The 23064-nt window shown below is 42.2% G+C and overlaps 1 protein-coding gene across 2 annotated transcripts in view; it reads left to right on the forward strand.

Moving 5' to 3' along the window:
- PCSK5 (proprotein convertase subtilisin/kexin type 5) overlaps window positions 1-23064 on the forward strand; it is an 893215-nt gene that overhangs the window by 606109 nt on the left and 264042 nt on the right. For both annotated transcript variants that reach the window (XM_029616187.1, XM_029616196.1), the window contains exons 14-16: window positions 10432-10575; window positions 20516-20618; window positions 20852-21045. In XM_029616187.1, coding sequence (XP_029472047.1) covers window positions 10432-10575; window positions 20516-20618; window positions 20852-21045 — 441 coding nt within the window. The remainder of the gene's footprint in view (window positions 1-10431; window positions 10576-20515; window positions 20619-20851; window positions 21046-23064) is intronic.

Here is a 23064-nt window from a genome sequence, read left to right on the forward strand (position 1 = left end):
CCATTGGAACTCTCTCCCCCCAGATATACGTCAGGAACAATGCCATCTATCGTTCAGAAAGAAACTGAAAACATGGCTATTTGCCCAAGCTTATGGTTGATAGAGCCTCTATCAACCAATACTGTCTCTTTCTCCTTCCTACCCATTCCCTATTCTCCTCCATCCCCCCTCCGCCCTGTTCCCTGCCCTGCCACCCCCCACTCCCCGCTTACCTCCCCTGTTCCTCCCTCCACAAGAAATTTAATTCATAATAATTACGTCTGATAAATTACCTGCCGAACTCACTGAATTGTGTTAACCTTGATCTGTCTCGCTACTTAATTGTCTTTGTTGATGACTATTTTCAGCACTCTCCAGTTATATTAGCTTGAAATCTGTACTGTCTTCCTAAGCCCTTGTTTTTTGCTCCTTGTTTAATGTAACTTTATCTTCCATACAGTTGTTAAATGGTTTCCCCTTGTTTCATTGTAAACCGGTACGATAAGACTTGGTCTTGAGCATCGATATATTAAAAGAACTTAAATAAATAAAATAATGTAGCTAAGGTTTTTCTCTTGTGGAGGAAATATTTATAAGCCTGAGGTGATAGACCCATTGACTCCTGATGTATCCAAGAGAGATGGGATCCAACTCCTGCTGATTAGACTGTTTAAGATGGGCAAGGTGAGGCAGTCTGATAGTGAGTCTCCTGGAGAGTTGTCTTTCAGTTTTGGAGGAATCAGTAGAGTCTCATCGGAAGTCCTGTTTCTACTGTCTGAGGGTCTCCTATAGAAGGCATGGTCTCAGAAGGCACCCAAACTGAATAAGAGGAGTGACTTGGAGGTAAGCCCTGGGTCAGAGAAGGGCATGTCATAGAAGTGCACTACCGAGGGAGCTGCTGGGTATGGGTTTTCCCAGAGCAGTTTGGAGATAGAAAGAAGAGAATGTCTTGTCAAGGTGATTCCATCTCCTCAGGGTGAAAGAAGAGCAAGTGGTGCCTATGAGAAACATGTTGGATTTGGTGGTGGCACTGCCTAAAGAAACCCCAGGCTCAGGGAAGTGGCCGTTCACTGTGGGAGATAGAGACCGTAGTGAGGAAACAGACCTGGAGTAAAGGAGGACTAACCACTTCCCCACTGTCCTGGGCTGCGTGGGTAGAAACATGGGAGGCTGTTATGAGTCAGAATGGCTTGATGTTTATCCCTGAAGATGCTGAATTAGGGCTATACAGTTTGATGGCTACCAGTTCATGTTTGGATCCTTGGACAAGATGAACCTGATGAAGACTATGAAAGATTATCTTCACTTAGCATTAGACAGGGACTGCATAGAAAGCTTAACCAGTGGAGTGGCTATGTCAGTGTCACAATTATCTGTGGGGACATCAAGACTCAGTTCTGTCAGAAGTGGCAATTTCATTTAATTTCATTTATTAAAACTTTATAACCTGCCTGTAAAACCTGTTGTTCAGGCAGACGTACAATAAAATACATTCATAATCAATCCAAAACAAAATAACATAAATGCTTACCAAATCAGAACAGACTAACTGACAAAAACAATCTACCAAAGGAAAAAAAACAGTAAAATCCAACTATTAAGTAGACGAGATGACGAAAAAAACAAGAGCTGTCACAAAAGATGTTAATTTAAGCAGCTGAAGGCTAGGGTGAAAAAACATGATTTTAATGCCTTTCTAAATTTTAAATAGTCATTTCAGCCCCTAATATCTGGGGAAAGGGAGTTCCAAAGTGCAGGAGACTGATAGCTAAAGGATGATTCTCTAGTGGAGTCAAGGCAAATGACAGATGGAGAAGAGAGATGAAGGTAACCCCTCTGTGAAGAACAAAGAGTACAGACAGAGGTGTAGGGAACCAGAAGTTTAGAAAGATAAACCAGAGTACTAGAGTGAAAAACTTGAAATGCCAAACATAAAATCTTAAATCTTATTCAATATTTGACAGGAAGCCACTGTAAATGTTGTAAAACAGGAAAAATGCAATCAAATTTTCTAAGTCTGTAGATGATCCTTGCTACCGTGTTTTGAAGAAGCTGTAAATGCTTGATTTGGTAATTTGGGATATTCAAAAGAAGGGAGTTACAGTAGTCTAATTTGGACATAAGTACATGGGCTAACAATTTTATGTCAAAAGAATCTAATAACGGACAGAGTCAATAGATATACCTAAAATGAAAAATAGCCTTGTGGACTAAAGTAGCAATGTAAGCAAACATTGAAAAATGAGAATCTAGCTGGACTCCTAGGGCAGTTACCATAACCTTGAGGGAGGTCCATACATACCATTCATAGCCAGAGCAAATGATGGAGTACTAGATCTACCACTAAACCAAAGTGCTTTGATTTAGCAGGATTAACCTGTAATTTATGTTCAAAGAGCCAAATGGCAACCCAGTCCAAACAAATGCAGATAAATCAATAGCAGACAGAGTATCCATGAAAACAGTAATTTGTATGTCAGCATAGAAAGGAGAACGAAAACCATAATCTTATATCAGTGTCATTAATGGGGAAAGGAAGAGATTGAATAAAAGAGAGAAAGCATAGATCCCTGTAGAATACTGGAAAGCAAAATAACTTGATCTGAACCCGTTGATTCCAATTGACCTGGAACAAATGTCCAGATAAATAAAAGGTGAACCAGGCCAAGACATCATTAGCAAGACTAATTTCCTTGAGCCGTAGAATCATGAGCTCATATCTCAGTACAATAAGTACGAGTTTAATGTCATTAGTTAATGCAAGAAAAGCTGATTCTGGCTTATGGGCCTTTCGGAATCTGTATTGAGAAGAGTGTAAGACATTAGTCTTGTCGATGAAATCATTGAGCTGGTCGAAAACCACTTTTTCAATAATTTTAGAGTATATAGCTAAATTAGAGACCGGTCTATAAATTGATAGAAGGGTCTAAGAAGGATGGGGCAGGCCCTAGCAAACTTTAACTCAGTGGTTCTCAACCCTGTCCTGGGGACCCCACCAGCCAGTCGGGTTTTCAGGATACCCACAATGAATATGCATGAGAGAAAGTTTGCATGTTATGGAGGCAGTGCATGCAAATGTTCTCTCATGCATATTCATTGTGGATATCTTGAAAACCCGACTGGCTGGTGGGGTCCCCAGGACAGGGTTGAGAACCACTGCTTTAACTGATCCGGAAATGATCCTGGTTATAAAGAGGTATTAATAATAGTAGATTTGTGGCATGACAGTGCAGTAATTTAATTTTTTAAGCAATTTGAAGGCATAAGGTCCAGTTTAGATGTTGTGAACCGTAAGGATTTGAGAAGCAAATGTATGCCAGCAGATGTCATACTGAAAGTTGAAAATTGAGCAGATAAAAATAGGACACCCTCAGATAGTAGAGATAAAACCAAGGGGGAACTAGAGGCAGAAAAGTTAGTGCAAACTGAATTCATCTTTTCAAAGAACAGAAATGCAAATTGGCTGACAGAGCAAGAGGAGTGTTCAGACCGTGATAGTGATGGCTGGTTGGCTAGTCTAGCAACAATTTTAAATAGTTGCTTTGGCTGAGACTCAACAGATTTAATATTTTTGGAAATAGACTTCTTTTTTGTGGATAACTGAGACTGATATTGTTTACTAGCTTTAGACCATCTTTCTTTATTTGAGTTAGATTTCTCCTTGCACCAGGCACATTCACAGTGACAGACTTGCCTCTTCAAAAGCCAAAACCTAAAATGATACCAAGGGTTAGGAGAATGCTGGGAAAGCAAATGTTGAGACATAGGAGCAACTGTATCGATTGCTATGTATTCCAAGTATCAATATGCTGGGTGAAGACATATGGTGTCAAAGTCAACTGAAAAAGTATCCAGATGGGCAACTAGTCAAGCCATGTTCAAATTTTGTAGGTCTCTGAACTGGGTATAATTAACATTCCAAGCAGGTCTTGGTACTAACTGGTGAATCCGCCAAAGCCTGTTGGGGTACTCGAAGAAAATAGCCTGAGGAAACTATAATTTTTCTATTCTGGCCATACCTGACTCTATGCGTTCTGCCTTGTGGTGTGAAAAGAGAGACGGAGGGAACTGAATACTGCCTAATTGGTCTCAGGAAGAATGGCTGCTGCATCAATCTTCCAGATGTTGATTGGGACATCCCAACTGCAGTATCTTCTAAAAGCAGGGAGATCCTAGATTATCCACAAGCAGAACTGTTCTGTCAACAGGTAACAGAACTCACATGAGAGAGGGAAATACTGGACCTGGTGCTTACCAATGAGACAGTATTTCTGATGATGTAGTGGATGATCATCTGGGAACCAGTGACCACCAGATAGTGTGGTTCAGTATTAGGACACCAGAGATGAAGTTTCATTCTAAGGATCCTAGACTTCAGGAAAACTAATTTTCTCAAAATGGGGAAGTACCTCAAGAAATCATTAACTGGGTGGGAAAATCTAGGGGAACTAGAAGGGCAGTGGGCAAAACTAAAAGATATCATAAGGGCAACTAATATTTATGTTAGAATGTAAATAAAAGGAAGAGGAAAAGAGACTGTTATGGTTTTCTAAAGAAGTAGCTGAAAAGGTAAGGGAGAAAAGGTTAGCATTCATAAGCTATAAGAGTTTGCAGAAAGAGGAAGACAGGAGACAATATCTAGATAAATTAAGAGAAGCTGGGAAAATAGTCAGGAATGCGAAAATTCAAATATAAAATAAATACAGTAAAATAGGGGATGACTTTTTTTTTAGTTATGTTAGTGATAGAAGGAAGTGCAAAAGTGACATTGTGAGACTCAAAGGTTTAGGGGAGGAATACATAGAGGCTGATGAGGAAAAAGCAAAATTGCTTAACAGATATTTCTATTCAGGGTTCACTGTAGAAGGGTCTGGAGCAGGACCACTTAAGGCAAACACAAATAAGTTTGGAAATGAGATAAAACTCAAATCGATTTTCAGAACAGTGTGTTTGTGAGGAGCTAACTAAACTTAAAGTAGATAAGGTAATGGGGCTGGATGGGATACATCCGAGGGTACTAAGGGAATTTAGAGATGACCTGGCAGAAACTCTGGCTGACCTTTTCAATGCTTCCTTAGAGTCTGGAATAGTTCTGGAGGACTGGAAAAGGGCAGATGTGTTCTTAGTCATAAAAGTGGAAGTAAGGAGAAGGCTGAGAACTACAGGCCAGTTATTCTGACCTCTGTGGTGAGCAAACTAATGGAATCGCTGCTAAACCAGAAGATCATGCAATTTTTGGAATCCAATGGATTACAAGATTGAGGCAGCATGGTTTTACCAGAGGTGAATTTTGTCAGAGGAATCTGATCAGTTTCTTTGATTGGGTGACCACAGAGTTGGATCAAGGAAGAGCGCTAGACATAGTGTACTTGGATTTCACAAAAGCCTATGACACAGTTCCGCATAGAAGAGTGATAAATAAATTGTGCACCCTTGGTTTGAATCCTAGAGTGACTTGATTGGGTTAGAAACTGGCTGAGTGGGAGGTGACAAAGGTTATAGAGGTAAAGGAGTTTTCTCTGAGGAGGGAGTTGTTACTTGTGTTGTGCCTCAGGGATTGGTCCTTGAACTGGTTCTTTTCAACATTTTTGTTGAGGGATCTAGTAAAGCTCAAAGAATGGTCTAAAGTCTGCCAACTAAGATTTAATGTGAAAAAATGCAGAGTAATGCATTTAGGATGCAAAAACCCAAGGGAAAGATACAGTATTAGAGATAATATTCTTCTAAGCACAAAGGAAGAGTTGAATCTAAGGGTAGTTGGATATGGTTATCTTAAGGTGTCCAAACGAATAAATTGATGGTAAAAGCCAGAAAAATGCTTGGTTGCACAGAAAGAGGAATAGTCAGCAGAAAAAGGGAGGTGATATTGTTCCTGTATAGGTCCCTGGTAAGACCTCACTTGGAATACTGTGTACAATTCTGGAGAATATAAACAGGATGAAGTTGGTCCAGAGGGTTGTAACTAAAATGGTCAGTGCTGGGTTTCATTCTAAAGCATATGGGGATAGACTTAAAGAGGTAAACATGTATACCCTAGAGGAAAGTTGAGAGAGAGAGATATGATAGACATTCAAATATCTCAAAGGTTTCCATGCACAGAATGTGAGCCTTTTTCAGTGGAAAGGAGGCTCTAGAATGAGGGGTCAAGAGATGAGGGGGTAGATTCAGGAATAATTAGGAAATATTTCTTTACAGAAAGGATGGTGGATACATGGAACAGCCTTCCAGTGGAGGTGGTGGAGACAAAAAACAGTATCTGAATTCAAGAAAGCATGGGATAAATGCAGGGGATCTCCAAGGAGGTGATGAGCATTATAATGCTAAATTAATTGGATGGATGGGCAGATGATGGGTCATACAGTCTTTTTCTGCCATCATGTTTCTATGGAAAAACTTTGAAATTATTGATACTCCTATGTGCCCCACGATCTCATGTAATACATAGAGATGTTGAAGTTTTGAACAAATCTATATGCTAATCCGCTGTATCAGGTTTATTCTAAGGACTATGCTATGATCCAATATGCTCAAAGAAGACAGATGGAAATATGGAGGTGGGGCCAGAGTATCAGAAAACATGCAGTAATTGTCACTCCAGGGACGGAGGATGCACCAAAGCGGTACTCGGTTACCAGGGTACTGCCAGGAGAGGAGCAAATGTTGAAAAGCCCCACCCTTACTGATACAGTTGAGAGTGAGAGAGAATCAACCAGAGGAGATGGACAGAAGCAGAAGACTTATTTATTTGTTGTCCTTCGTCTATGATTGTACTTTATTGCAGGTACACAGTTGATGCCTTGGGCTGATCCAGATGAGATTCCAGGGATAAGCTGATCCCTGGAGGCTATCCAGATTCTCTCAGTTGGAGACTGCTGAGATTACAGAAAAGCTCATGAGTGATGATGCCATCTGCTGACCATTTGGTGGAAGAGAATTCCTAGAAAGTTACCAGATTAATAGTTTCCTTTGGGACTTTGAACAGTTAAAGAAGTTGATGACTTTCCCATGAAGAGGGAGAGAAGGCCGAAGACTTCTGAAAATTAGGACTGTGATAGGACTTTGGTGTAGAAGGACTTTTGAGTTGGTTTAGAAAAATAAAAAAAATCTGAAAAAATTATAAAAATCTAGGAAATATTGAAAAAATGCATAAAATAAGAAAAAAAATGTTTGATCCTTCACGATTTTGTTTTTAGTTATATTATTACTTACATGTCTGAGATAAATAATTTGGCTTTTGTGCTCCAGATTATATGCTCCTATTGTGAGAAGAGATGGTGCCTATTAATGTGGAATTTTTCTTTACAAATCTGGCAAGCAGTCTAAGGGGCAGACATCTTGAGAATGAAGGCATATAGTGCTATGGCAGATTACCACTGGCGACTGCATTTCAGCAAGGAATATAGATTCATATACCACAAAGTTACATTATTAAAGTGTATTCTCTTTGATATATAGAAAGCACTTGTCCATTTTTTGAATTATGAACAAAATGCTTTGTCTTATGGGGGGGGAGAAGGTAAAGGAGTGCCTCTTTCAACCTTAGGGGGATGTGTTCTTGCCCTTTACAAGCTTGCAGAATGTGACTTCTGTTGGTCTGAGTTCCGTCAGTGTAACAGAGGTCTCACCAGATCCTGCCTGTTGGTGATATCAGATTTGTGTCCCTATTGGGAGGGGTAAAGTAGCTGTATAAAAACCCCTGCTCCCACATGAGTAGGAGGAAATGCATGGATTGGGATTGAGCAGAGGAGTGACCCCCAAGCTTTGGGATGCCGGTAGTGTAAGAGCCATCTCCCACAGAAGGGCTTCATGGGGACCTGCCTCCCACAGAGAGGGCTTCGAGAGCTGTGAATGGAGGAGAATAATTCAAGAGTGGAAGTGCCTGGGAGTCTAGGAGACAGAGTGTCGACCAGTATACTTGGAAGTGCCAGTAGAAGAGTAATCCGCCTGGGAAAGTTCACCAGGGTTCAAGAATGATCCTGCTACATTCAGCCAAAGACAAACCAGAGGGTGGAAGGAAGAGAAAAGGACATTGATGAAACAGATTACATCTGTCTAATAGATACTGGAAAGACCCAGGGAGGAAGGGGTTCCTGTCCCAAAGAGCAGACTTGTTTGAGGGAGAGTTGGAAAGAGACTGTACTTTTTCTGTTTGTACTAAGGATTCTGCAGGATTTTGGACTTTGTGGTTTACACTAGTTTTGTTAGTAAAGATTTTATTTTGAACAGCTTGGAATGTGCAGAGCAATTTTTATTATTTTACAAATTTATATTCCGGTGTCTACCCAATATTCAAATGCGGATTACAACAAACACTCACAAAGGGGGTCAATTTTAAGACCTGTGTGCCGATTTTATAACATGCGCACCAGATTTTAAAATCCGCTTACGCATGTGCGGTCGGCCTGCGACTCGCGCGTGCAGGGGGAAGGGAATTTTACAAAGCAACGCAAGTAGGGCTTCCCCAGTTCCCTCCCAGTCCGCTCCAATTAAGGAGCAGTACCCCCTATCTAACCTTCCTACCTTTTCCCTTCTCCTCCCCGACCCCTACCTAACCATTAGAATGTTTTATATTTTCTCCCTTACTGCTCAGTAGTAGACTCTGCGTGCCGGCTGCCGGCACCTGCTTCCCCGGGACAGCGGCTAATGGAGTGCAAAGGGTGAGCAGGTCCATATGCCTCAGTCTTCTCCATCAAACCATGTGAAACTTTATGCACTGCTTTGAAAATAATTGCATACCTTTTAAACTTCACCCTAAAAACTATCGGGAGCCAGTGCAATTGCTGCAAAAAAGGTGAAATAGAAACCCTCCAAGGCAATTTAAAAATTACCCAACCGTCCACATTTTGAACCAACCGTTAAACCTGGTGGGCAACAGAGCCTCCCAGAGAGAAACAAAACCCTAAGGGCCTATGAAACGTGTTTTTCTCCCCCTGTGCAGGAACCCTGGGACAGTCATGGGGCTTTGCATGGTCTGTAGCCCTCCTGTGTGTCCCTGTGCCAAGGACCAGAATGAGACTGGAGCTCCACATGATCATTCAGTTTTATAAGAAACAAACCACTCCATATACTCTACCTTTCCCCCTCCTTCTCCCCCCCCAATCATCCACCATTATTGCTTCTGTGCTCTGTGCTTTGAAGGCCTATTATTTTGGTTATAGCCATGACTGCTCCTCGCTAGAGCGATTATAGGTCTCCTACCAAGGCTTTTTTTGTGTGTTCGAAGTGCACCATGCGTGAGTACCAATTCATGGCATCGTGGTAACAGAAACCCCCCTGCACAAGTGACATTCTGAGACTCTCCAGTTTTGACATTTTATAATACATTTGAAGTGTAAGTGGTTTTCCGTAATCTTATACCCTGAAAAATGTATAATGCAGTCTTTGAAAAAAAAGTGACATTTCTAACATTTACTAACCTTTTCATTCTGGTACTTTTTAAAATTTGTTGGAGCAGTTTTTATTTGAAAAGTAAATGTTGAAGAAAACCTTTTACAACTTGTGAAGAAGCAGATGAATTCCTTTCCAGTTTTCTGAAGCCATGTTATATACAGTGGTGATCTGAAAATCACTAATTAATATTGACATCATTAAATTCACCTGGTCTTGCATCTTTTTTTTTTTTTTTTTTAAATAAAACTTGCTAAATGAGCATAGGTTCTCTTAATGCTAGGTTCACACTCACAGAAAACCGCAACTGCCTAGGTGAGCATCAACATGTTTTAAGCGCATACAGCATGCTTTAAGCTGTCGTGTGCCTGTGGGCCTGGCTCTGGATGAACCCTGCTCATTTAGTCAATTTAATGCAAAAAAAAAAAACAAAAAACTTTCTTTCATTTTATTTATTTTGAAAATTAAATCAAAGGTCTGATGGATTTAAGGTTTCTAAAATAGATGAGCAGTATGGTCTCTTGCAACTAGTTATTGATATAGAGTAAATCGAATCGGAACCAAATAAAAGGCATATTTTTTCCTGATCGGTATGATCTCTCCAAGGAAAGGTCCAAATTTAATTCATGCTGCTCCCTCTTCCCTGATCTCTGTGCAGTTGAGCCTTTTTTGTAAGAATTTTCATAGAAAATTGTACTAGAATTTGGAAAGGGTTAAGGAAGAAAAGGAAACTTTTTTTTTTTCCAAAAAGTAGTGAGAAAGTAGAGAGAGAATTCCTTGTATTGTGGCCCCGCTACTCAAAACTAATGCGGTTGTGTTGAAGCGTCTGATTTAATTAACTATCAGTTCACCTTCACACTGTGGCAGCCATGGATCACTTTCCCCAGTATGACTCAGGAAACAACTTCATATTTTTCCCATCTTATAGAATCATTATCTCCATGGACAGGATGTTGAGCGGCTCACAGCAAGTTCAGGATGAACTATGGATAACAAAAAAAAAAATGCAAGATAGCTTTTTCCAAAACAAATACATTATAATTTTATTTGCTGTTTTCATTCAAGGCAAATTAAAAGAATGGTCTTTGGTTTTCTATGGCACATCCATGCAGCCCTACTCTCCCAGAAATGATCTCCCAAAAGTGGAGCGGGTACGTTCTAGTCCTGTGGAGGAGCCTTCAGAAGACTATACTCTGGATGATTATACAGGTTAGTCGGTTATTTATTCTATTAGAGCGCCGAATTATCTCACCGTTTCTTGTGTTTTAAAGGTTCCTTAGGGCATATTCCACTCAACTCTATCCCCCATTACCACTCAGCAGCAGTTGTGTGCAGGGAGGGGAGTGCCCCATTGAGGAAGAGGGGGATCTTAACTTTTGGAAGCTGATGTAATAAACTGTGGTAGGCTTAGTATACTTCAGCATTAGCACACATTTTCTGTATGCTAAAATTATTTCTGGTGCAGGAAGGGTTTTCATGCACACAAACAAAGATGCACACTAAGCTGGAAGTGAGCTAATTTTAACACGCTTTGAATACATATTAATGACCTACGAATGAAATTACTTCCAATGCAGAAAAGTGTGCGAGAAATAAGTGCGCATTTTTATTTCCATTTTCGCGCTGAAGCTTTAGTTAAACTCCTGAGGTGAAGTAAAGTTTTAATTTCTAGTGGAAGTAAAAGGAAGTTAAAAAAAAAAAAAGTTACCAATAGACCCGGGACCCAGGATCCAGGGCCCCCCAGCCCTAATTCTAAGATTCAAACACCTGGGCAGCCCGGGTCAAAGGCCCCTGGCAGCCAAGGTTAGGGCCCCCACAGGCAGCTGGCCTAAATCCAGTAGCCCCGCACTTGCAGATAGCCCTCTCCCCCATATGCCCACCTTCCTTGCATTGCGCCCATTACGCCAGCTTATCTCCTAAGATCATCCATCCACTAATTCTTACCACTCTGGGTCCCTCCACCCACCCACCTGCCCATCTCCCTCAGTCACTCGCCTAACCCCTACCCACCAACCAACCTACTTCCTTCACTGCCCAGTGCAGGCAACCTACAGGTCCCCCATATATATATATTTGTCCTGCAGAATGATTCCTCCTTTGTGCCCCATCAACTACCTTATAAAATAATGCAGGTTTGACTGAAGACATTGGCCTCAGCTTTAACCAGTGCCATTTTTTTTAAATATCTGGTGGAAAAGAAATTAGGAACTATTATAATACAGAAGGAGAGGTAGGAGTTCAGGGGTCCTGTGGCGTGCCTAGACTGGGGGATGGGTAGATGAGTTGGGAGCTTGGTTAGATGGGAGGGCAGGTGAGTGCAGAGTGGTGGCTTCATGAATGGAAGTGTGTGTGAGGCTCTCTGGACCTGGGGGCAAAGTCCTTCTGGCTTTAGGGATAATCAAGGTCCCTTTAGTTGGGGACCCGGGCAGTGTGTCTGGATCAGGGGCCCGGGTCACTCAGGACTGGACCAGAGAGCCTCCAAGACTTTTTAATTCACGGATCAGAGGCATGAATTACGTTACCTTCCACCTTTAACCATTGAAGTTAAAATGGAAGTCAAGTTAGCTTCAAAGTTCATTTTACTTCCGTTTTAATGCACTTTTTACTGCTGATTCAGTGCACAGTTTTAACTGTTCTGCACTATGTATTTCATTTGCTTATTACATCGAAAGTAAAGTTAAAAAATTTACCGTGGTAGTGAAATAAAATCAGCACTAAACTCAAAACACATTTGTGAGTTTTCTGGCTAAATGCCGACTTTTTTAAAATATCTAGAGCGCTTATGCTAAACTAGATTTAAAAAAACATACGTGCACACATGGACACGCGGTTGTATAACATGTGCGCGCCAGTACGCGCATGTTATAAAATCGGGGGCGGCGCGTGCAAGGGGGGGGTGATTTTGGCAATATTCATGCAGCGACGCATCGGGGCTCCCCAAGTTCCCTCCCAATCCATTCCTACCCCCTACCCTAACCTCCCTTCCCCTCTCCTCCCTACCCTCTAAAACCCATTTTTAAATTTTTTTTACCTTTTATTTTGTAGGTTACTTCAGGGACCGACCTGAAGTAACTTGTGCGCACCGGGACAGCGAGGAATGGTGCTGTCCTGGGCCACCCCGCTCCGCCCCCCGCCCCTTCACAGAGGCCTGACTCTTGTGCGTGTAACTGGGGGGGTTATGCGTGCGGCTGGGCCTCTTCTAAAATGCGCACAGCGCGCACAAGGCCCAGCCACACACGTAACCCCCGTTTTTTGCGCTGGGGGAGTATTTAAAATCTGGCCTTTAGTGTTTGGGGGCATTATAGGGCAAAGCTATGCTATCCGGTTAACTTAGCCAATTTTCAGCTATATCTAAGGGGCTCAGTCACTAAGCCACATTAGGCCATTTACCACGCAGTAAATGGTCTAATGTGGGGATAATACAAAGTATTTGAAATATTCTGCATTATTTCAGCCCTGGCACTGCATGTATTATAATGAGCTGATTGACATGCAGTAATCAGCTCATTATAATACCTTAAACAATGCAAATCAAATAATGTAGCTTACTTAAAAAATCGCAAACCACATTATGTGACCTAAAGTTAGCTATAACACTTGAGCTGAAGGTAATTTCCCCTTGAAGCATCAGGATGCTAATGCACGTCTCAATAGTCCTAGAGCCATTGCTTAAAGGGACTGAAGACCCCAAGTAAGGCCACTCCCCCCTCCCAAAAGTAGTCAAAAACCCTGTGGATCCCCTTAGCCCCCTGTCCCATGCCCCCAACACAATACCCCTCCCTTTCATTACAGAACTCCAGGCCCCCTCATACTTGCAAAAACAGCTCTGGTGGTGCAGTGGGGACCTAGAGCAACCCCCAGGCTCTAGGCTCAGCAGCGGCCATTTTTCAAAATGGTTCCACCTGGCCTTTGCCCCTGAATAATTTAGCTGCTTTAGTATTTTTGAAAATTGCACTGATTTATACTATGGTCTTATTATATCAGCCTATTGGTGATGCAGGAGAAAGATTCAGTGGGATGTTCTAAAGAATTTGTTCTTCATTGTAAGTGCTATTGCATTGATACTGGTGGAGGAATTCAAAGCAGATGATGTAGCTTGAAAAAAAAATGCACATAACAAAAGTAGAGCAATCAAATAAGAGCCCTGTCGGCATCATACTGTCCTACTCTACGTGCTAAGGAAGCACACAAGAGCTTTACTCACAAATTACACGAGCTCTGGAAAGGAGGGTTAGTTGCTTTGAAGGAAGGGAATGCTTTTGTTTCTTTTTACTTTTAGATATATTACCTTATTTTTGAAATGTTAGAATCATAAGTGTGTGCTCATTATAATAGACTGTGCAGCCAATAATAAATCATAGCAGCACATAACTAAACCCATAAGGACAGGAAGGAGTATGACAAGTGTTTTCTTGGTTGTTAAAGCAAAAACCTGAATGTTTAAAGAACAAACAGCTTTCATGGTTTTATCTCTTAAATTATTTTGTTAGCTGTGCAGTCCCCAGCATCAACACAAGGACTCACCACAAGGACTCACCACAGGATTATCATGCTAATGAACCCCATTCAAGACTTGGCCTCAGTATTATCTCAGGATTTGATTCCCTGTTACAAATCTATGTTGACATGCATTGGGGCATCCTAGACTTTTAAAGTTTGGTCAGCCTGACAGCCCTGTCTATCCCTAAATTATTTTGTTTATACTATAATCTGTTCGCTTTGGAATCTGTGAAACAGTCCCCTACAGCGGCGTCAAACTCTGTATCTTCTATCACTGTAGCAGCCAGGCTTAAATAGAGGAGGAATATAACAAGGAAAAAAACCCTGGTACATCTGCAAATAAAGGCTTTCAGCACTCAAGAGGGCTGCTAAGTTGGATGCACAGCACTGAATAGCAGGATGCTGCTGAGTCCATAAAGAGAATTATTAAAAGAAATAATATACTCTGGTCCTTGAGGGTTGCAAACAAGGTAATAATTGCTAAATTATTTTATTAAGGGACATCTGGCTACCTTCATTCACTCCCCAGTAATGTCTCGCTTGGACTACTGCAATGCACTGTATCGTAGGCTTCCAGCCAGTTTGCTGCAGAGCTTGCAGTAAGTCTAAAAGACTGCTGCTCGGCTACTGTCTGGTAATTTTGCCCATGGGCACATTAAGCCAGTTACAGAGGCCTTGCATTGGCTCCCTGTGGATTACGGAGCACAACAATAAGACCTTCTGTTTTAGCTTTCAAGGCCTTGAATGGATTAGACCCTGTTTATCTTCAGGAGCAGCTTCTTCCATATCTGCCAAATTGCTCCTTGAGGTTTCAAGACTGCTACCTGCTGGAAGTGCCATTCATTAAGAGGTACAATTAGCTCATACTAGGAAAAGAGCATTTTCTTGCTCAGTCCCTAGGCTGTGGAACACTGACTCTTCTGTATTTCATCATTCCTTGAAAACCTGGCTCTTTGAGCTAATGTATGAGCCTTGAGCTGGTCCTAACTATAGATAGAGCTGTTAAGATAAGGTTTAGTTAACCTCCTTCAGTCTGTGAAGGGCTGTTGCTTGGGTTGCTGAGAGGTTCTGTACATTTTTCTAATTTAGATCTATAGTATTTATGCACCTCCTTTGGTTATAGGTTTTTTTTGCTCTGGGATTGCTCTTTGGATTGTATGTGGTTGCATCCAAGCATAGGAAGGTTATTTTATATTAAATAAATTAGTCTTCCTCAGAAAAAGAGAGGATGACTAACTCTGAGTTCAGCTGATTACGCCAACTTAAGTGTTCATGTGAAGGGTGACTGCGTTAATTGGTTTGCATCTAAAAGGGAAGAGGTTTGGCTTTGCCTCTTAACCCCTGGAAGACAAGGAAGCAAAGCAGATGTTGGGAGTGACTCTTTGGACTTGGATTTTAGATTTAATTATTCGCTTTTTCCAAATCTGAGCTCAAGGTTAGTTACAATTCAGGTACTGTAGTTATTGAGAAACAACATAACAAAGGAGTAGAATAAACTAACATTTCTACAATAATAAAATCTAATCCTGAAATAATAAAAAAAATAAAAAATTTTGGTCAAAGTCTTGACCACTTTTCCAGGCTTCCCTCCTAAAACTCACTTAGGATGATGTAATATAGTGTGCTATGCTGTACGCACATTTTTTGCACAAAACCTTTACTCTTGATTTAACAAGTTTTGTACAATAGCCTCACCTCGGTGGTGGGAAAATTAATGGAGACTCTGCTGAAGGAAAGGATAATGAACTATCTACAATCCAGTAAGATGATGGACCCGAGTTAGCATGGATTTACCAGAGGAAGATCCTGTCAGACAAAACTGATTGATTTTTTTGATTCGGTGACTAGACAATTGGATTGAGGAAGAGCACTATATGTGGATTTTCAGAAGGCATTTAGCAAGGTTCCTCTTGAAAGGCTTCTAGGAAAAGTAAAAAGTTATGGGATAGGTGGCGATGTCCTCTCGTGGATTACAAACTGGTTAAAAGACAGGAAACAGAGTAGGATTAAATAGACAATTTTCTCAGTGGAGGGGAGTGGGCAGTAGAGTGCCTCAGGAATCTGTACTGGGACCCATGTGTTTCAATATATTTATAAATGATCTGGAAAGGAATACGACTAGTGAGGTAATCAAATTTGCAGATGATACAAAATTATTCAGAGTAGTTAAATCACAAGCAGTGTGATAAATTGCAGGAAGACCTTGTGAGACTGGAAATTTGGGCATCCAAATGATTGATGAAATTTAATGGGGATAAGTGTAAGGTGATGCATATAGGGAAAAATAACCCATGCTATAGTTACACAATGTTAGGTTCCATATTAGGAGCTCAACCCAGGAAAGAGATCTAGGTGTCATGGTGGATAATACATTGAAATCGTCGGTTCAGTGTGCTGCGGCAGTCAAAAAAGCAAACAGAATGTTGGGAATTATTAGAAAGGGAATGGTGAATAAAACGGAAAATGTCATAATGCCTCTGTATTACTCCATGGTGAGACCGCACCTTGAATACTGTGTACAATTCTGGTCGCCGCATCTCAAAAAAGATATAGTTGCGATGGAGAAAGGTACAGTGAAGGGCAACCAAAATGATAAAGGGGATGGAACAGCTCCCCTATGAGGAAAGACTAAAGAGGTTAGGACTGTTCAGCTTGGAGAAGAGATGGCTGAGGGGGGATATGATAGAGGTGTTTAAAACCATGAGAGGTCTAGAATGGGTAAAAGTGAATCGGTTATTTACTTTTTCAGATAATAGAAAGAGTAGGGGGCACTCCATGAAGTTAGCTTGTGGCACATTTAAAACGAATCAGAGAAAGTTCTTTTTCACGCAATGCACGATTAAACTCTGGAATTTGTTGCCAGGGGATATGGTTAGTGCAGTTACTGTAGCTGGGTTTAAAAAAAGGTTTGGATAAGTTCTTGGAGGAGAAGTCCATTACTTGCTATTGTTTAAGTTGACTTAGACAATAGCCTCTGCTATTACTAGCATCACTGGCATGGAATAGACTTAGTTTTTGGGTACTTGCCAGGTTTTTGTGGCCTGGATTGGCCATTGTTTGAAACAGGATGCTGGGCTTGATGGACCCTTGGTCTGACCCAGTATGGCATGTTCTTATTTACTTGGATTTCAGCAAAGCTTTTCATATAGTCCTGCAGAGGAGATTAGTGAACAAAATGAGAAGCTTGGGAGTGGGCGCCAAGGTAGTGGCATGGATTGCAAACTGGTTGACTAACAGGCAACAGCGTGTAATGGTAAATTGGAACCTACTCTTAAGAGAGAATAGTGTTAAGAAGAGTGCCACAGGGATCAGTTTTGGGACCAGTTCTGCTCAGTATCTTTGTGAACAACATTGCAAAATAGAAAGTAAAATTTGTCTATTTGTGGATGATACTAAGATCTACAACAGAGCAGACATGCCTAAGTAAGAAGAGAGATTGAAAAGTGATTTAAGAAAGCTTGAAGAATGGTCAAGGATTTGACAGCTAGGATTCAATGCCAAGAAGTGCAGAGTCATACCTCTAGGGTATGGTAATTCAAAAGAATTGGATGTGATGGGGGGTGAAACACTGATGTGCATGGACCAAGAGAGGAATCTTGGGGTGATGGTGTCTGGCGATCTGCCTCGCCATCTTCAATGTGACAAGGTAATAGCTAAAGCTAGAAGAATGTTAGGCTGCATAGAGAGAGGAATAACCAGTAAGGAAAAGGAGGTGATAATGCCCTTGTTACAGGTCCTTGGTGAGGCCTCCTTTGGAGTACTGGGTTCAGTTCTGGAGCCATTATCTCAGAAAGGATAGAGAGAGGATGGAGATGGTCCAAAGAAGGGAAACCTGTATGGAATGGCAGTTACCAGTTAGTACCCTTAACCAGAAGGCATGGGTGATTACTACCCTTAACCAGTTAGCCTTGATGTTGTAGAAACAACTGCAACATGATCACTGCTTTGACTGTGAGATGGGGAAAAAGGGTATTGGATTCTGAAGACAGCCAACACTGGGGCCCTACTGATTCGCTGACTTTGGGGATAACGCTTCTATGGCCAAGTTCAAAAGCAAAGCACATTAAAGCAACATTGTCTGAATTATCAGGAAATCTGTTCACCATGTAAAATTGTTGCCGTATACTACTCTTAACATAAGGCATGGGGGAAACCTGAATGGGAACGGCAGTTACTGCTCTTGGGGACCACTTTGGGGGTAGTCTGCAAGGAACGGCAGTTGCTGCCATGGGAAGCTTTCTGGACAGACTGGATTGACCACTTGGTCTTTTTCTGCCAACTATTATATTACTATGCACACAAAAATGTACATGTAAAACTATGCGTACATATTAGTCCATTGGCATGCAAATCCAGTGTTAATGGATTTGCATGTCAGTGGACATTACTCCCCAATGCAGCGAAGTATGTCAAAGCCTTGAAGGCTTAACTTAACACTATAATTTTTAACTCCTGGTCTGAGGTGGAGTAATGTTAACTTACCTTTCTGGGGCTAGTGTTTGTCAATGGAGCTGTGCAAGTGTGATTCCATATCTAGGGTTCCTGAACTCAGATCTCCTGGGTCCAGCACGGGCTACCCCACCCAAAATTGTGACTTTACTCCACCTCTTCCATAGAAGTTGAATTTCCAAGCCTAAAATAACTGGGCTAACTACATCTAGGGTACACAAATCTAGCATTCTCAGCTAGACACCCTCTGACCTCTGACCCCCAGGCCATCGATGCAGAATTGTTGTATGTGCAACTGCCTGTCTGCACGTAAGATCGTTTGGAGTAAGTACTGCTAGTAACACAGTTGTCACCATTGTGCAGTGCCTGCTGTTTGTCCAATGTCTATCTCCGTTAACTCCGCCTTCTCTGGATATGCGTATGAGCTGGGAGAACAGCTGGTAGCGGAACTGTTGGCCAGACAGAAGCCGCATGACAGCAGCACGATGAGGGGATGGCGGGCCCTGTGTAGCAAGCCAAAACTGCATGAAGTGACAGCGATAGGCAGCTGTACATACAGTGACTGCTAAACAATGGTGACACTTGTACAACACAGCTCACATTCAACAGTTTTGCATACGGTCTTGACAATTGTGCTAAGTGCTTTCCCCAAAGAGAAATACTTTTTTTGCTTTTTGCCTTTTTTAATGGTTTTGAGGTTAATATTCAAACGCCATTTAGACGGATAACTCACAAGTTATCCGTCTAAATGGCTAACGCGGCATATGCACCCACTTATTATAGCTGACAACTATGCATTTAGCCGTATAGAAAAGGGATGTTTCAGGAGCATTCTGGGGAGGAGCTGAGATATCTGGCTAACCTATCGGGTATAGTCGGCTAGGTTAGCCAGATAACTCAGGTCTAAAGTTATCCAGCCTTTTGGCCGGATAACTTTCTACTTAACCTGATTTCTTCAAAGATAGTGGGTTAAGTAGCGCTGTTAGTGTCAAATTCTGCCCCCCCCCCACCAAAAAAAAAAAAAAAGAAAATGGTCAGTGGCCCAAATGTGAGCCTTCCCTTTCCCTCGCCCAATGCCCTTATAAATAAATGGCCCTGTTGGGCCCAGCGTCCCTCAGCCCCCAAAATTGAATGATCCATCCCCGCCCTGACCCACCTCCCGCATCGCAACATTTGCACGATTTCATTAAAAAGAAAATGCTGTAATGGGAATCCCTGAACATCAGCACCCGCCCTCCCCTTCACATAATATACAGGCTCATTTCCCCCCCCCCCCCCTCCCCATGGCTAAAATCCATCCCTGCCGGGAGCGAGGGTCTTACCCACTCATGACAGCTCCAGCGCTGCTTCTGGTAGGCAGCGCTGGAAGCATAACTTCAGCCGGATAACTTGTCTGCAAAACGGCCTTCTGAATATTGGTCTCATAAAATGTGCACAAATATTTTTTTATATGTGCCATGCATACTTCGAGTGCACAGTGTTGTTAGCACAGCCACAGTAATATACGTGGAATTAGTTTACTGTATTGGAAGTGTTTTTTTCTTTTTTTTTTTACCATATGCATTAAGAAAATCTGTGCTGAATGTCTGCGCACATTTGTTATGCTTAATTTTTTGCATTGGCCTCACTGTAAAAGGAGGGCAGTGACTAAAGCAGGCCCTGCCTTTTAGTCTGAATAAGAAAAATGTAGGAAGGGTAAGAGAGAAAATACCTTTGGCCAAAACCGAAAGGATACCTGTGAATAAGAATGACCCAGGAAAGTGAAATGCCAGGCATAAACTGCTGCACTGAAGAATGTTTATAATGCCCTCTAGTTTGGCTTTAGCAACAGTACAAGTCAGATTAGCCCTGGGAGAAATCAAACAAACTTATAAAAGAAGACAGTTCCTTCTGTCACCTTTTGAGATTCTGGTTTTTTTGTTTTGTTTTTGTTTTGGGCTGAAATCCATTTAGAATCTGCCACAACAGAGGTCCTCTTTTGATTCAGACCTCTGACTCGGCAATCGTGTTTAGTTTTCACAAGTCATTCTAGCTTTTTGTTCTGTTATCTCCACAATTGGACTTTGCAGGGACTTTGTAATGAAAGTGAGGGCCCTGCAATTAACACACACCCTGCTTCATAGCATAAACCCAGGTCAGAATGAATATAGAGCACAGTGCCCCACAGTGATTGGAAATGTGCTTTGCTTTTAAAATAAAGGTCCATGTGACACTGAATGCAGTAATGTGGGATGCTACGGACCGGGACCCCATCACTGTAATGACTGTCTGCACGTGCACTACAAATCAAAGAACAATACTCGGTAAGTGATTAACTCCTTCCCCCTCCTCCTCCCCCCCGAACTAATAGAAGTGAGATTGCTTTCCACTTATAGGCTAATGTAATGGCATGGTTTCATCACCATTGACCCTTTAGGTGAAGTGAAACCTGCCTGGAGACAGGGTGATGGACTGGATGACCTCTCGGAGTCCCTTCCAGCCCTGTCTGCCTTTCTCAGGTTCTGTGACCTCGCCATTCCTTTGTTCCTCGATGCAGGATCTGCGTTCCAGAGTGCCCGCCCGGTCACTACAACGCGGACAAGAAGCGCTGCAAAAAGTGCTCTGTCAACTGTGAGCTGTGCGTTGGAAGCCGCAGTGACCAGTGCACAGCTTGTAAATCTGGCTACTACCTGAACGAAGAATCCAATGTCTGTGTTACCAACTGTCCGGATGGGTTTTACCTGGACAGCCGTGAGTTGTTGTTGTTGTTGTTTTTTTTGTTTTTTTTTCTGTTTCTACTGATCCACATTGAAATTGGAAAATGCCCAAATAATTATGCACTGTAGACACAATTCATGGCTCTGGCACATTTAGCAAATCCAGGTGTTCCCTTCTGTCCATCATAATTATTATATGTTGTGTAAAGCAGTGTTTCCCTGTACTCTCCAGGGAACACACTTATGCATTCAAGTTTTCAGGATTGCCACAATGAATATGTGCAACCCTTTTTGGGGGTAGCAGCTAGCTACCAATGGGGTCATAAAAGGATTTATCATTTTTTATCATCTTGTACTAACTCATTCACAAGTCTCTTTCCCCAGGGCTTAGGATTTTTTTACTGGTGGGGGAAGGAATTTCTCCTTCAAGGCCCTGAGCAGCAGGGGGTGCCACTGTCACTCTTTTCCTTGGGAGAGCTGTAGATCTTTCAGTACTGTGAATCAGGGCCGGCGGAAGCACTAAGCAAAGGTGGGCGGCAGGGTTCCAGGGGCAGCCCGGAACCCTGCCGACCGATGAGCGACCTGTCTATCCTCGCCCTGACCCGACTACCGGCTTGGGTCGGGTGAGGACTAGCATGCATAGTTTTTGGGGCTTTTTTGTGCCCGTCCCGTTTTCAGATTGGGGGTGTGCCATTTCGGTCCACCCTTGGATCCTAATATTTTTCTTCACATTAATTCTGCTTTAAAAAAAAAACCCAAACCCGCCCCCAACTCTTCAAATGTAATTAAGTATAAAGCTCCTTCAAGATTTGCCCAAAGTTCCTGGTGGTCCAGCGGGGGGCCTGGGAGTGATCTCCCACTCGTGGGCCATAGGCTGCCAGTGATCAAAATGGCACCGGCGGCCTTTTGCCTGGGCTTGGATAAATGAAGTTCCCCAGTGGGCAGGAAAACCCCCTCCAATGCTGGTAAAACATTAAAACAGTCCCTGCACAGTATGTCCTAATTTCTTCTCTACCCAGGGATGAAGATTCCAAATGGGGGTCCTCAAAATTAGGTTTAGTTTGATCTTACAGTTCTCCACATGTCTTTCTCAAATCCTTAGGATAGGAAGGATCCACTCAGGAACACACAACTTTCAGATGTTCCTCTTCAGGGCAGGAAGAGGGCTGCAATACTCTTCCTCCCAGTTCTTTCAACCAAAATTCTCTTCCCAAAAGCCGAGTTCAAAGCACCAGAAGTTCTCTGCAGTGGGTCACCACCATACCTCTGTCCTCCAGGAGGTTGCAAAGGGGGCAGGTCTTCCCTATCCCGGGGCCACCCAGGGAAAGGTTTCCCCATGACCTCTCTCCAGGCAGCACCCAGGGGTCTTGCAGCTTCTTACAAAGCAAATTTAGAAAAAGCCCAAAACAACTCGGGATGCAAGCCCTACCAGCCAGTGAGTGGACTGGAAGATCAGTTGCTCGACATTGCCCAAGGGACACCAGGCAGGGTTTGCCTGAATCCTCAAGTAGGCCCCAAAAAATCCAACAAAGGAAAACCACCTGCACTTTGCCCAAGCTCTAAACTCAAACTGCACTGCCTCCAAAGCTGTCAGGAGAGAGCTGCTTTTATTTCCTCTCCTGGGGGATGGCCATCCCAGCACCCTCAAAGGGGGAGGGGTTGTAAATAAATGGTGCCTCCCCTCAATCTCCACTTCTCTGTCCCTAGCTAAAGGAGTTAAACTAAGGACACTACTGGTAATGAACCCCAGGAGGTCATTACATATGCATGAGATAGATTTGCATAGGCAGGGTTTCCAGTGTATGCAAATTTAACATATGCATATTCATATCCTGAAAACCCAGCTGGTTAGGTGTGCCTCATGGAGAGAGTTGGGACATACTGATGTGAAGTATTGTGTATTTATTTGCTAAAGAAAATGTCTTTTAATGAGTAATTGTATATATATCTTTGCATCCTTCTTACAGCAAACGTTGTCACCATATTTAGACATATATCTAGGGACCTTTAACTTCAGGTATTTTATTTTTTCCAGGAATTTATTAGTGTTAAT

The sequence above is a fragment of the Rhinatrema bivittatum genome, chromosome 1 (genome assembly GCF_901001135.1).
Source record: "Rhinatrema bivittatum chromosome 1, aRhiBiv1.1, whole genome shotgun sequence".
In the NCBI taxonomy this organism is placed as follows: Eukaryota; Metazoa; Chordata; class Amphibia; order Gymnophiona; family Rhinatrematidae; genus Rhinatrema; species Rhinatrema bivittatum.